This window comes from Thalassophryne amazonica, chromosome 6 (assembly GCF_902500255.1).
Source record: "Thalassophryne amazonica chromosome 6, fThaAma1.1, whole genome shotgun sequence".
Taxonomy (NCBI): domain Eukaryota; kingdom Metazoa; phylum Chordata; class Actinopteri; order Batrachoidiformes; family Batrachoididae; genus Thalassophryne; species Thalassophryne amazonica.
Window position 1 is genome coordinate 10,149,363 of NC_047108.1, and position 14,487 is coordinate 10,163,849.

The 14,487-nt window shown below is 41.8% G+C and overlaps 1 protein-coding gene across 2 annotated transcripts in view; it reads left to right on the plus strand.

Annotated features, from left to right (window-relative positions):
* LOC117511834 (helicase ARIP4-like) overlaps positions 1-14,257 on the plus strand; it is a 112,864-nt gene extending 98,607 nt beyond the window's left edge. For both annotated transcript variants that reach the window (XM_034171740.1, XM_034171741.1), the window contains exons 15-22: positions 493-592; positions 740-945; positions 7,622-7,797; positions 7,898-8,094; positions 8,378-8,577; positions 8,724-8,813; positions 9,836-9,931; positions 11,282-14,257. In XM_034171740.1, the coding sequence (XP_034027631.1) occupies positions 493-592; positions 740-945; positions 7,622-7,797; positions 7,898-8,094; positions 8,378-8,577; positions 8,724-8,813; positions 9,836-9,931; positions 11,282-12,366 (2,150 nt within the window). In that variant the 3' untranslated portion in view covers positions 12,367-14,257. The remainder of the gene's footprint in view (positions 1-492; positions 593-739; positions 946-7,621; positions 7,798-7,897; positions 8,095-8,377; positions 8,578-8,723; positions 8,814-9,835; positions 9,932-11,281) is intronic.
* Positions 14,258-14,487: the final 230 nt, after the last annotated feature.

A 14,487-nucleotide genomic window follows, 5' to 3' on the forward strand; every position in this document is an offset into this window, starting at 1 on the left:
TGAATGAAGTAACAGCTGTAGAAAAACTGTCCCCTTAAAATGTGTTTATCCCAAAGTATTTAAATGTGTAGGTTAAAGTCTTTCTATAATATGATTCTGCATAAGATCAGCAGTAGTTGGTGAGTGAAATATTGTTCAGCAAGAGAACAGTTTGCTCTTTTCTTTGCCGTCTCCACCTTGTTTTACCTTAAACTCTAGGACACGATCCCATAAGAGTTTCTATGAAAAAGTAGATAGCGAGCAGTTTGATTTGGTTATATGCCAACAAGGTTTGTGTTAAAAAAATTTCCCATTTCTGTGATCGGAACATGAAGGAATTTTTATTATATATTTTAGGAATTCTGTAAGCAAAAAATAAATCTATCCATTGCAGGAGTTCAGTTTGAGAGAACTTCTGTGGAGATGATACAAGATCTGTAACTTTATTATCCAAGTAAAGTTTGAGTTTACTTACTGAATTTAACGCTGTACTTTTTGTGCCGTTTGTCAAAGGACTGGATGGAAGTACAACGGCCTCGGAGAGAGAGCGGCTGATTAATCAGTTCAATGACCCCTCCAACACCTCAACATGGGTCTTCCTGCTCTCTACCAGGTAACACATTTTACCAGTAATCACTAATGAAATCATGTTAATTTGGCCAGTGAATTGGTACACGTCAGCGCAAAGACTCTTGGATCTATATTGGACATTAAAATGACCTGAGGGTGTAATACTTAACAATTCAATTGTACATCTCAGGGCGGGGTGTCTGGGTGTGAACCTGATTGGAGCGAACCGTGTGGTGGTGTTTGATGCCTCCTGGAACCCGTGCCATGATGCACAGGCAGTGTGCCGCGTGTACCGCTACGGCCAGAGGAAGCCATGTCACATCTACCGGCTGGTGTGTGATTTCACCTTGGAGAAGAAGATCTATGATCGCCAGATCTCCAAACAGGGCATGTCAGGTGAGCTGGGGGAGCCATGCTATTGTGACTCTGTTATACATTTTATGAACCCAGATACAATAACTTGCACTGTGTTGCAATAAAATATATTTTTACTGGATTTACCCCGTATGTGGAGCCATCCCTGGACTTAAAGATGCTATAAACAATTTAGTGCCATTAGATGTCACACTACAGCATCAGCATCTCAGACCAGAACATGGGTGCACCAAGCTTATGGCATCATATTCAAGAAGATGTGAGGCTGTAATTGCTGCCAAAGGTGCATCAGCAAAGTATTGAGCAAAGGGTGTGAGTACTTATGTACATGTGATTTCTTAGTTTTTTTTATTTTTAGGCCTAATAAATTTGTTAAAATTTCTAAAAAAAAAAAACAGAAAAAAAAACAACAAAAAAACCTCGTCATTATGGGGTGTTGTGAGTAGAATTTTAATGGAAAAAATGAATTTATTCTATTTTGGAATAAGACTGTAACATAAAATGAGGAAAAAGTGAAGCGCTGTGAATCCTTTCGGGACGCACTGTAAACACTCTGAAGTGTTTACTCAAAACTCTATCTGGATAGAAACACTGAAGCTGGAGCTCAAATAATCTGTCCCATGTATGTGGTTATGTACTTTAAATCACTTTGTCAAACTTGGTCATTTAAAAATTTAACCTGGATAAATTTCAAGACAATTCACATTTATCTCTTTAGCTCAGCCAGACAAACAACGAAGAGAACAGAAGTTTTAAAGTGAAGCAACCAAACTACAGCATGAACATGAGGAATGAAGGCCCCTTAAAGTGTAGGTGACACGATATGTCATTTTTTTTTTTTTTTTTTTTTTTTTTTTTTTTTTTTTTTTTTTTTAGTATTTAAGACTAAAATTAAACAACAGTTTGAAATTTATCCTTTTCTTGTGTGGAGTTACTGAAGAGATTAATATTCTGATTTTGAACTGCGCTCCACTAAAAACCAGGAACTTCCTGGCGAGTCCCGTCATTGGAGAAGAAGGAATAATATCAGTGCCGGAACCATTATCTTAATAGTCCCATTAATTTGTGGATGAATTTATGGATTTTTACAGGCTACTGACAGCCCCGTTTCCACCGACTGGTTCGGTTCAGTGATGCACGTTTTTATACGTGTCGGAATGGTTCATTCTCGCCGGCAGAACCCTTTTGATTGGCAGGTGGAACGCTTATATTGATGAGCGCACATGCAGGGTGTCTGCGGCTTATCCAGTCCCCACAGAGGCAAAACTGAGTATTTACACATTATTTTATTTTTATTTTATTATTATTTTTGTGGATCATGGGACCGTTTTGTTGCATGCAGACTGAGATGTTATGAGCAGATGAGGCGTTGCGAGTCTTTTAACTTGCGGTGCAAAGGCAGCTCCTGTGGTGGAACAAGAGGATTCCATTCACAGCAGAGGTTGACTCGATCCATCAGCCGCAGACGCAATTAACGGATTACACCTGCAGCTGACCGTGCCGGTCCTGGATCAATACAGCAGAGACTCGACCCATCATGGACTTTTCTGCAGCCAGGACAACAAATTAAATTATTTTCAGACGTTTTCATCAGACTGAAGAAACGGACAGGTAAGACTATATTTGCTACTTGTGTGAATGGTTTTAATATTTAATAATGTGTTACACTACTAGCGTACAGTACACAAACTATATTCAAGAACGAAACAATATTTATTTTAAAAATAGCTGATATTTTCAGTCTCTCGTGACATTTTTAAGATTTGAAATGTATGTACCTCTTTCTCAGAAGAAAAAAAAATCATGAATCAAAAATCCACACTTCCTCATCACTTTTTTTTTAACTATCACAGATTGTAAAACTATATATATATATATATATATTTGTTATCAGTTGATTACGACCAAAGAGCTGGCAAAAAATTAATAGATGAAAACAGTTTATCATCTCCACCTGCATGCCAAAATTTCCTGTATTATTAATTTTTTTTTTATAATCACCATTCTGTGTTCTGAACTCTGCCAATATCATCACTGTTGTCAGACTGAAGGTCTTCCTCCAAGGTTTAGTCACCCTCATTGTGGTCTAAATAAGGCTCAAACACAGCTGCTTCAGAATCACCTTCAGACTGGACTTAAAAAAAAAAAAAAAAAGCTCCACACTAGAAAAAAAAAATTGTCCGAAAACAGCTCGACCTCTGCCATGTTTACAATTGATTTGGCCTTGAATCAGCAGGTCCCGTTCTGGTGATGACATAATAACAATATGGCCGCAGCTGAGGGCTGAAATAGAGCGCAGGCTTCAGACAGCTGTAGTTTATCCTTCACCTGTGCACTTATCATTGACTTTTATTGTTCAGGTTTTTAAAAATATCAACATTTCATCATTTTTAGTGATTGTTTGTGCACAGTTTTTGGTGTCACCTATACTTTAATTCATGGCTGTTATCCCTGGTCATGGATGGCAACCACCAAGGCAGATATCTGGGTCATTGCCACTTCTCCAAAGTAACAGTCTATCTGCTGCAGCCAGGTGAATTTGTTTTGTTTTGTTTTTTTCCCCCAGTCTGCATATAGTAATGGTAAATGCCAGACTGGCAGAACCATTTATATACACATATATACAATGGTTCGTGCAAGACCGATAGTATGTAGTGCATGAGTGAACGTGGTTGTACGTGTGTGACACCCATCCGCCCTTCCCGATCAGCCTACACCATCCTACTCAAAGCCAACAGACAACTTCTATCAGGAAGGGCTGACCACCAAAACAACATGAAGACAGACAAGAACCATTAGGAGATGGAGATCCCGAGATGGAGAACAATTTTTCAGTGGCTTCTGACAGGTGAGCAGAGCCAAAGGGCATGAAAATAGGTGTCAGTGGTGTTTAGTTCACACTGTGAGCAAACATCAGAGTCTGAGAAGCCCATTTTATACATCTTATGTTGTGTAATGTATGTTCTATGAAGAATTTTGTATTAGATGAGTTGTAAGTTGGTATTTTTTGTCATTGAAAATGTGTTTTTACAAATCTGTGGTCAAGGTCAGAGGTGAGGAGGAAGTTCACCCCCCATTTTAAAGTGTAAAGCAGTGTCCACGCATGATATTAACTTATATACCTTAGACAAGGTTTTCTTTATTAGGAGGAGGTTCTTGATGTCTGTCACTGATGTGGGTGGTTGTGGTGGGCAATGACGTGTCTGAAATTTTGACATCACTGTGCCCTTTATTTGATGGTAATGAATAAAATTTCTTCCTGTAATTCCAAACCTCTGCATCAAGTTATTAAATGACATGAACGTGTTATTTTGAAAGAGGTGGTGCAGATGTGTGATTCCTTTCGGTTCCCATGTGATGACATGAAGAGTTGCTTTATTGATCTTGAAGTTTGGATTGTGCCAAATAGGAGCATCTGTACAGATTTCCATTAGTGAGTTTGTAATTTCTAACGTTTTCCGCCAGGCATTCAGAGTGGAAGAAATCAATGGATTTTTAAAACATTTATGGCGTTTAATGGAAGTAGTAATAAAGGGTAAATTTGAGAGTTTGATGTTGTTACATTCTGTTATAATGCAGCCAGGTGAATCATGGGTGTCGTCTTGGTGTTGTCCAGCTGCTGCAGTCCTCAACATATGTGTGCAGGATCATGCTCAGAGAAATGCATCACATGGCCAATATGTCATCACTCACACCTCACCTGAGTCTCCCTAAGCAACTTGCTTGTTTGATGCAGAGTTGTTCCAACTGTGCCAAAGGATCCTCATAACAAACCTGGTACCAAAAACATCCAGTCATCACTTTAGGTAGCACTTTAGGAAGCACCAGGACCCTAAAGACTTGGACTTTCACTGTCCTGCAAAGATATCCAGGGCTCGAAATAGTACGTGCATGTGCTAGTTTGTGCATGTATTACTCGAGCGGTGCACGTAATTTTATACTGCACTTGCACTGGTGCAAGTAACTTTATCCAAGTTTTATCAACTATAAGCTAAATTTATCAACTATAACCAATAAAGGAATAAATAAGTAAAAAACAGTTTCCAGTGTGTTGTCTTCGTCTTCTCTGCGTTTTATGACTCTCGCACACGGAGCGAGTTGCTGTGACAATTTGTTTGCGCGCGCATGTGAAAAAAAAAATGGCTGCAGGCAGTTAGTTCCTCGCTTTCCGCTCAAACACTCATCACTGTGTTAAAAAAAGGACATAAGTCCTGCTCACAGACTGATTGCCAGAGACAGGACATGTCCACATGATATACAGTAGTGTTCAGAATAATAGTAGTGCTATGTGACTAAAAAGATTAATCCAGGTTTTGAGTATATTTCTTATTGTTACATGGGAAACAAGGTACCAGTAGATTCAGTAGATTCTCACAAATCCAACAAGACCAAGCATTCATGATATGCACACTCTTAAGGCTATGAAATTGGGCTATTAGTAAAAAAAAAGTAGAAAAGGTGTTCACAATAATAGTAGCATCTGCTGTTGATGCTACAAACTCCAAACTATTATGTTCAAACTTCTTTTTTAGCAATCCTGTGAATCACTAAACTAGTATTTAGTTGTATAACCACAGTTTTTCATGATTTCTTCACATCTGTAAGGCATTAATTTTGTTGGTTTGGAACCAAGATTTTGCCCGTTTACTAGTGTGCTTGGGGTCATTGTCTTGTTGAAACACCCATTTCAAGGGCATGTCCTCTTCAGCATAAGGCAACATGACCTCTTCAAGTATTTTAACATATCCAAACTGATCCATGATACCTGGTATGCGATATATATAGGCCCAACACCATAGTAGGAGAAACATGCCCATATCATGATGCTTGCACCACCATGCTTCACTGTCTTCACTGTGAATTGTGGCTTGAATTCAGAGTTTGGGGGTCGTCTCACAAACTGTCTGCGGCCCTTGGACCCAAAAAGAACAATTTTACTCTCATCAGTCCACAAAATATTCCTCCATTTCTCTTTAGGCCAGTTGATGTGTTCTTTGGCAAATTGTAACCTCTTCTGCATACGTCTTTTATTTAACAGAGGGACTTTCCGGGGGATTCTTGCAAATAAATTAGCTTCACACAGGCGTCTTCTAACTGTCACAGCACTTACAGGTAACTCCAGACTGTCTTTGATCATCCTGGAGCTGATCAGTGGGTGAGCCTTTGCCATTCTGGTTATTCTTCTATCCATTTTGATGGTTGTTTTCCGTTTTCTTCCACGTGTCTCTGGTTTTTTGTCCATTTTAAAGCATTGGAGATCATTGTAGATGAACAACCTATAACTTTTGGCACCTGCGTATACATTTTCCCCTCTCCAATCAACTTTTTAATAAAACTACGCTGTTCTTCTGAACAATGTCTTGAACGTCCCATTTTCCTCAGGCTTTCAAAGAGAAAAGCATGTTCAACAGGTGAGGGCTTCATCCTTAAATAGGGGACACCTGATTCACACCTGTTTGTTCCACAAAATTGACAAACTCACTGACTGAATGCCACACTACTATTATTGTGAACACCCCCTTTTCTACTTTTTTTTTTTTTTACTAATAGCCCAATTTCATAGCCTTAAGAATGCGCATATCATGAATGCTTGATCTTGTTGGATTTGTGAGAATCTACTGAATCTACTGGTACCTTGTTTACTATGTGACAGTAAGAAATATACTCAAAACCTGGATTAATCTTTTGTCACATAGCACTACTATTATTCTGAACACTACTGTATAAGTCCAGACATCTCCACATTTACTCACGGTCGGTTCGTTCGCGTGCGTATCTCACTGTCACAGGAGGAAAGATAAACTATAACAGAACTCAGAGCGCAGACCTGCAGCTCAGCACAAGAACAAATATAAACTAGAAGAGAAATCAGAGTGCACAGTCTGGCTGCAGCCAAACTGTGCACTCAGAGTTCTCTGTGCAAAGAACCTGCAGGCTGCGTTCTCACCTCCCTACTGCAACTTGAAGTGGGCCTGGTGTGAAAGTGACTTTTGATTGTGCAAGTAACTTTTTCTTTTGGTGCAAGTCATTTTTTGTTACTAGCACCAGTGCAAGTAGGTTAAAAAATGTATTTCGACCCCTAATATCACATCAAACACTTCTGTTCACCGACCTCATGACTCCATAAGCTCTTCCTAGGTGTCTCTCAATCTCAAAGGTTGAGGACACAGAGACCTGTTGTGATGTAACTGAAGCTATTTTAATATTGGGATCTGCAAGAAGTTGAGGACAGTTGGATGACTCTGAAGAATGATGCTTGGAGTTGCTCCTGTTAGGGTAGTGCTGCTTGGAAATCTGGAATCTGTGTAGGACTTCTGTATGATACTGAGGAATATGGTGTGTAGAACATGTCCAATTATGACTGTAATTGTAAAGGTAAATGGAACACTGACTTGTCATTTGTACTTGCTTGCTGAGACTCTGCTCTTTTGTTTAGTTTGTTTGAGCCATCAGGGTTGTTGCATCAACTGGACTCTACATGTATGTGATTGCTAAACTGCAGCATTTCAGTCTTTAGATATCACATTTCATTATTATGCTTTGTAACTTCATTAATGGAAGTTTGGCCAAAGCAGATGGTCACCCCACTGAGTCGGGCCTGCTTGAGGTTTCTTCCTGTAATCCAACTCACCTGAGTGAGTTCATTCTCACTGCTGCCTTCCCTTTAACTGTTTGTCTCCTCTTTCTTTGTCATCAGACCGGGTGGTGGATGACCTGAACCCTGCGCTGGCCTTCACAAGGAGGGAGGTGGAGTCTCTTCTACACTTTGTGGAGGAAGAGCCCATCCCTTCTGAGGTTCAGCTGCAACCCCGTGACAGCATGGAGAGTGTCCTCAGGAGAGCATTGCGCCTCTGTCCTCACCTGATTACCAAGGTAAACATACAAGCACTTTATTCAAAATTACATATATGTACGGCAGGAAAAAACCGAGACCTTCCAGCACCAACAGAAACTCTGTTTTTCCTTGATACAGCAACCATTCCCCCACGAGTCGCTGCTGATGGACCGACGAGAGCTGAAGCTGAGCAGCGCAGAGAAGAAAGCCGCTAAGAAGGGCTATGAAGAAGAGAAGAGGGCATCGATGCCATACACTCGGCCGTCTTATGCCCACTACTACCCCGCTAGTGACCAGAGCCTCACCAGCATACCCGCCTTCAGTGAGAGGAACTGGTCAGTGTCTCAACTTCCAATGCAGAAACCTTTTTTGTCTCCTGAGCGGCTTCTTTAGCAGATACTTTCCATGTTCTTTAAAAGAAAATATATATTTTTAGCTATTTGAGAACATTTATAACACATTTTATGAAACTTTCGAAAAACCTCTTTGGGTGAACCCTGATGGATCTAAGGAATGGTGCATCTCCTAGTTGACAGAACTTGGAGCGGGGTATGAACCCTGCAGTAAGAACCTGCATCAAAAGCCAGAACTAATGGAATAAACTAACTTTCCACTCAGGAGACCACCAGCTCGTACTGAGGAGAAACCAGTAGCCAGTGTGCGACCGGTCCAGTCAACTCCAGTTCCCATGATTCCTCGCCAGGTACCTGCTGGCTCCACTCAGAGCAGCGATACATCAGGGTCCAGCCTCGGGGGATTTCCTCTTCACTGCCTGCAGAAGGCCGGAGTATTCGTACAGAAAATTGTGACTACTTCTGGTATGTGAATATATGGTGTAACTTTGTCATCACTCTGCTTCTTCTGTCCTGTTTCTGCTGATGCTGAGGGATAGTTGATTTTTCTCACCTTTGATAAGTGTGTTTTGTTTTTGGTTTTTTGTTTGTTTGTTTGTTTGTTTTTTTAGATATTGTGATTCCAGGCACCAAAAGTTCAACAGATGTCCAGACCAGGATCACAGCTGGAGAGAGCATCCACATCATCCGTGGCACCAAAGGTAACGAGTCAGTGCACACGTACCCAAAGTCACTGTTTCTTTACTAGTTTGAGAGATCCTGTGACTTGTACCTGGTGTGACTAATAATAATAATAGTAGTAGTACAGGCCCAGACAGCAAATAGATCCGGGCCGGATGTAGTCCAACATCTGGTACCAATCCTGAAAACAGATCCGGTCCAGACAGTTTTTGCACCCTGGCCCAGATCCGGCACAGCTCTGCTTTACAGTTCTGGAACAGATCCGGACCAGATCTGAACTCGATCCGTAAAACACCAACCGTTTACAGACCATATCTGGCACGGATCTGGGACAGATGTGGACCGCATCACAGCACCGTGGCAGGAACATGGGGCATAACGATAAGCAATTCTATCTGCACTCGGTAGAAACTATCCATTAGCGGTTGTAAACTCTGTCCTCTGTAATCGTGATAGTCACTGAGGCTTTTTTACATGCTTATTGCAAAGCGGTTTGTTTCTTTACGACAATCAAGTTTTATAAATCCAGGGACACTGATCTGTGTGTTATAGATACAAATCAGTTTCCTCGGATCCACGGAACTTACCCCTGTAAAACTTGTTCCTGCCACGGTGCTGTGATGCAGTCCACATCTTCTGGATCAGGATTATTACGAAGCCTTTAAGCTTCATTGAACCTGCTGAAAGTCACTCATGACTGGAGATGATTTGTGAATTTGTCAATGTGTGGGATAAATCACATCTAATCTTCAGTGAGGAGGAGGAAGTTTTAAAAAGGATCTTTCAGAAAAAATCTCAAGAATATTGAAGAATTGTAGATAAAAAAAAAACCTTTTTTGTATTTGTCACTTGATCATAAAAGAAATTTAGCCCTACCTTTTCGGTTTTTATTTTTTTACCATTACTAGTATGACATGAAGCGTCATCAGAAAATGTAAATAATTGAGATGTAGTTGTTCTGTTAGTCAACGTAACAAAACCCTCTGTGCTATGTGCAGTTTTTTGTGTATTTGAAGTTGTATGGTTCTTCTTTTTGTGTCAGGGACATACATCAGAACGTCTGACGGGAGAATCTTTGCCATCAGAGCAGCTAACCGTGCTAAGACAGCAGAGGAGAGCACGACAGCGCCACCTGAAGGTATGCTGATTTGTATGTATACCACATCAAAACATCGTGAGAAGTCTTAGTGTGTCGTCAAAGCCAAGTGGATGATCTGGATTAGCAGTGTTTTTAGATGTTTGTTACTTTGGTGGATGTTGTTGTTGCTAAGTATCCAGTGACAAAAGTATCACATTTTTCTATTATTGTCGTTCTGTCAAATAAATCTAGAGTCATGTGTGCAGCACCACTAAAAACACAACTTTTCTGTTATTTGTAATTATTGATTCTATGCTACAACAACATTTGTCCATGGGTGATAAATCTTTTTGAGTTGTGTATTGATTGAAATATGTTGTATTGCTTATTGAAATGAATGGGGCAGATAAGGCTACTGTATATTAACTGTTCATACCAGACCAATATGGCAAAAGACCGAATTTGACCTATGGCCCCAGTAGAATGGTCAACCGGGGTCAATTATAACGCACTCACTGACCCACCAAGACATCTCCCAAGGCACAGGAGGCTCCCTCTGACCATTTAATTTAAATTGGAACTTTGACCTAGTCCATGCTTGACCGACCATTCACAGTCATCATGTTCCAACAGGTCCCCTAAACCATGTCCTGTATAGGGCAACAACCTGATTTGACCTATGAATGTGATGAAGGGGTCATCCAAGGGTCAACCATAACATACCCACTGATCCAACGAGACCTCTCCCAGGGCACAGGTGGGTTTCAGGGTTGACCTTTGGCCTGGTCAGTGCTTCACCGACCTTTTCAAGATTCACCTGTTGTACTACAATAAATAAAGTCCTATACTAAACAAATACCACCTTTGATATCGGTCAAGGGGTCATCCAAGGGTAAGAGTCAACCATAACACACCCATTATACCACCCCGACAGACCCCACGGTGTAGATGGGTCTCAAACTGCGGCTTAAGTTGACCTGTGGTGGTAACAGAAAACAAGTTTGATTTTGGACTCTGATCAGGAGTCATCTAAGGTCAAGGGTCAACCATAACATACACTGCGACCCACCTCTGCCCTTTGTGACAGCTGAGTCGCAGTGAAGCTTATAATCTAAAGTTGACCTTTGGCATGGTCATCAAGCCGATGCCTAAGATTCCCATCATGCAATGTGACGTCATCATGCAAGACATAAGAGATGGTTCAACTCATGGAGTCCACGGAGAACAAAGTTTCTGTCCACATATATGTGACACTGTGTTTTCTATACAATAATGAAATTTTAAAAAAGCTTGCAATGGAAAATTTGGGGATTTTCATTTTTTTTAGCAGCTAAAAGGAGCCAGACCTTCACAAGAGGTTTAAATGAATCTCCAAACCTGACTTGCACTCTATGTTGCTCTTGTTCTCAGACGCCCACACCTCGGTGTCAGCCAGTAACGGCTGTGTGATACCTGACAGGAGGCAGCAGATGGCCACAAAGACTTTGCCCCGCCCTCCTTCCTCTGACAACCCAGAGATCTTTCGCGAGCCGAAGCATGACACTGTCAGGCCCGGAGTTAACCCTGAGAGAGCATCAGAGAGCATCACCCCCGCCACTTTGAGCTTCAACAACCTGCCTTCAACCAAAGTGCTGGAAACCAAAGGCAGCGTCAGCAGTCTTGGCAGTGGAAACACGAGTACGGTTAGCACCCACCGCGACATCACTGTGACAAACGTAGTTCAGCCCAACATCGATGCAACTTCTGCTCAAGACATGCGAATGGGCACCAAGCGAAGGGCCTTGTCGCCATCATTGGACAAGTGTCCCAGGAAGCAGGTCCCTCCTGAAAAACCCTCCTCTGCTGCCAGCTTCCCTTTTGCAGGCGGGTACAGCCTCCCTCATCTGGGTCTCAACCCGGCGGTGCTGGGGTCTCCTGGTGGGTCCCTGGGATACCCGTTCTTCATGGGGGCAGGCTCGCCTTATCTCCAGCCCCCCTACAACCAGCTGGGTGACCCCAACTTCATGTATCCTGATCTTTATGGCTTGAGTGGAGTTGGCACGGTTGCTGCTACCTCCTCCTCCCCGTCAGTCATGACCGCGGCTCCTGTCGCCTCATCTTCTTCGTTGACATCAGCTAATGCCGTCGGCTCCATTCCAGGTGCCCTGCCACCTTTCTTGCTGAGCCCCGGCAGGGCGGGCATGTCCGGGCTGCTCCCTCCAGGTTTCGTCCTCCCTTACAGTCAGTCAATGGCTAACCTCTACACAGGATCGCTGCTCCCTGGCGGGTTGCCGAGTCCAGCTGCCACTCCTGGCCCTGCTGGAGCCAGCTTCCTTTCTCAGTTCCCCCCAAACACTGAGTCCTGCTCCTCCTCATCTTCCCCGTGCTCCTTCTCATTGGCGCTGTCCGAGAGCCAGCGTTGTCCGCCAGCGGTGGTGGACGGTGGCATGATTAACAGTGCCAGCAGCTCGGATGATGATAACGACGATGATGTGATGGAGGTCAGCAGACAGTAATGAATGAACAATGGATGATGTGCCGTTTGCCAAGCCAAGGGCCTGAATATTTTTTAAAAAATGGCGGCAACAGTGAGCTTCTGTTGTAGTGAAAACTTTGGAGAAAAAAAGAGTGCTGAAGATAAAAACCAGAGGACAAAAAATAATTATGGGATGAAGAAAGTGAAAATCTGACAAACTCAAGTTTTTCTTAGATTCTGTTTGAATATTGATCACTGGACTTGCACTGCTATGTGTGGGTCCACAGCGCCCTCACGTGGCCACTAAGTGAACATGAAAGCTTCTATGGCGTCACAATTTGTTTTCCAGCTACTAAAAAAGGTGACTAGTAAAATTTGGGTCTGGTCAGTAGCAGCATTGTTTAAAAGTCTGTCACCTAAAGGGTTTTGTTGGCTACTTGTCAAATATTACTACTGATTTTCATTTTTACTTTATTTTTTTCTCTTGAGATGTTCAAGATGGACAAATTGAACTTTCAGAAAGTGTTTTGGTTGAACTGAATAATTCACTGCCAGGACAGGTGGGTTGTGTGTATGTTTCAGTTCTTGCAGACACAAGATCATAGAAAATCTACAAACACTAACTGATGCAGCTGATGCTCGTCGAGGGTGAGACTAACCACAAATACTCAGACCTTAAACTCTGATCAACGAATGTACGCTTAAACATATGCCTTCAAACCAGGCCTTTTTTGAAGTACTCCTTCTCTTCAAACATCAGACGTGACCAGAGCTTTTGTGTATTTTCTATTTATTTCACATTTTATAGATTGTTGCCTGAAACCAGACAGGTGAAAACGAAGACAAGCTGTGTTCTCGCTGAGGCGTCCGGTGCCTCGCCGTGGACAAACAACAGAAAATGCCTTTTTTTTTTTTTTTCCTTTTGCCTCCACCTTTCTGAATGTTAACTGTGAGAGAGGGGAGGCTAAAGAGAGGTGGCTGCTCACTGCAGCTCTCTGTATCTCACCCGTAGTCTTACTGTAGCCTAGCGATTATTGATGCAAAACTCACTCCAGCCTATACATGTCTGCACAAGCCCGGAGAAATTAAGCTGCCACTTCTTCTTGTTCTTTTGTTTTTTTTTTCTTTTTGGTTTACGCTCGTGCCGTCACTGTTTGTTTTCTTGGTGAGGGAATCTCACAAAAACTATGTATAAACTTGTGTGAGTCTAGTTGCTAACTTGTGCTGCCGACGACACAGGTTCCATCTGCTGGGTTTTTTTTTTTTCGTTCACGCTTATCGTTTCAAAGTTGATGTGAAACCAAACTGATTTAGAAACTTTTGCCAAATTCCCAACATCAGCAAGCACATCGGCAACTTTTCGTTGATATGTGGGTTTTGTGTTGAAAGCATTAAACCAGGGGTCACCAACCCTGCCTCCCGGCTCCACCCACCGCTAATTCAGTAAGTCCGATGTGTTCAGCCAATAAGAAGCAAGGAAATACATGATTAATGAATCACATGTGGTTCCAGCAGGTACGCATGGACAACATGCAGGGCAGGAGGCACGTGGCCTCCAGGAGCATGGTCGGTGACCCCTCCATAGAAGAGGGCGGAGGTTACATTTGTTTGATTGTGTTCACTGAAAATGTAAACAGATTTGGATGAAATTTTGTGGAGAGATGCTCCTTTGTCGAGGAAGGTAAGAGATTCCTTTATTTGTCCTGCTTGGGGAAATGTGCAGTGATAGTAGAATCGTACAACAGCAGGGTGAAGACAGGTGTGCAAGCAAACGTAAACATCAAGACCTGACAAATCAAGCGAAAGAACTGATCCAGATCCCAGAATATCTTTGCTTAAAAAAAAAAACGACCTTATGACATCACAAAGAACGTTGTAATAATAAACTTTAAAAACAAAAGAATTTAAATCAAATCAGTATTATAATTAATGTTCTAATGCGCTTACAGTAGACATTAAAAATCATAAAATTATACACTAGTAACATACAAAATGTAGATCAGAGACACAAAAATCTTACATTAAATGCATTTTGGAATGTGCATCTTGAACCAGAAATATGTCGCTGATACTTGTGTAGCAAATTTAACCAATGACATTCATTGATTAAATTTATTTCAAACCTACATGTAATTAACTCTTCCTCGACCCAAAGATCTCT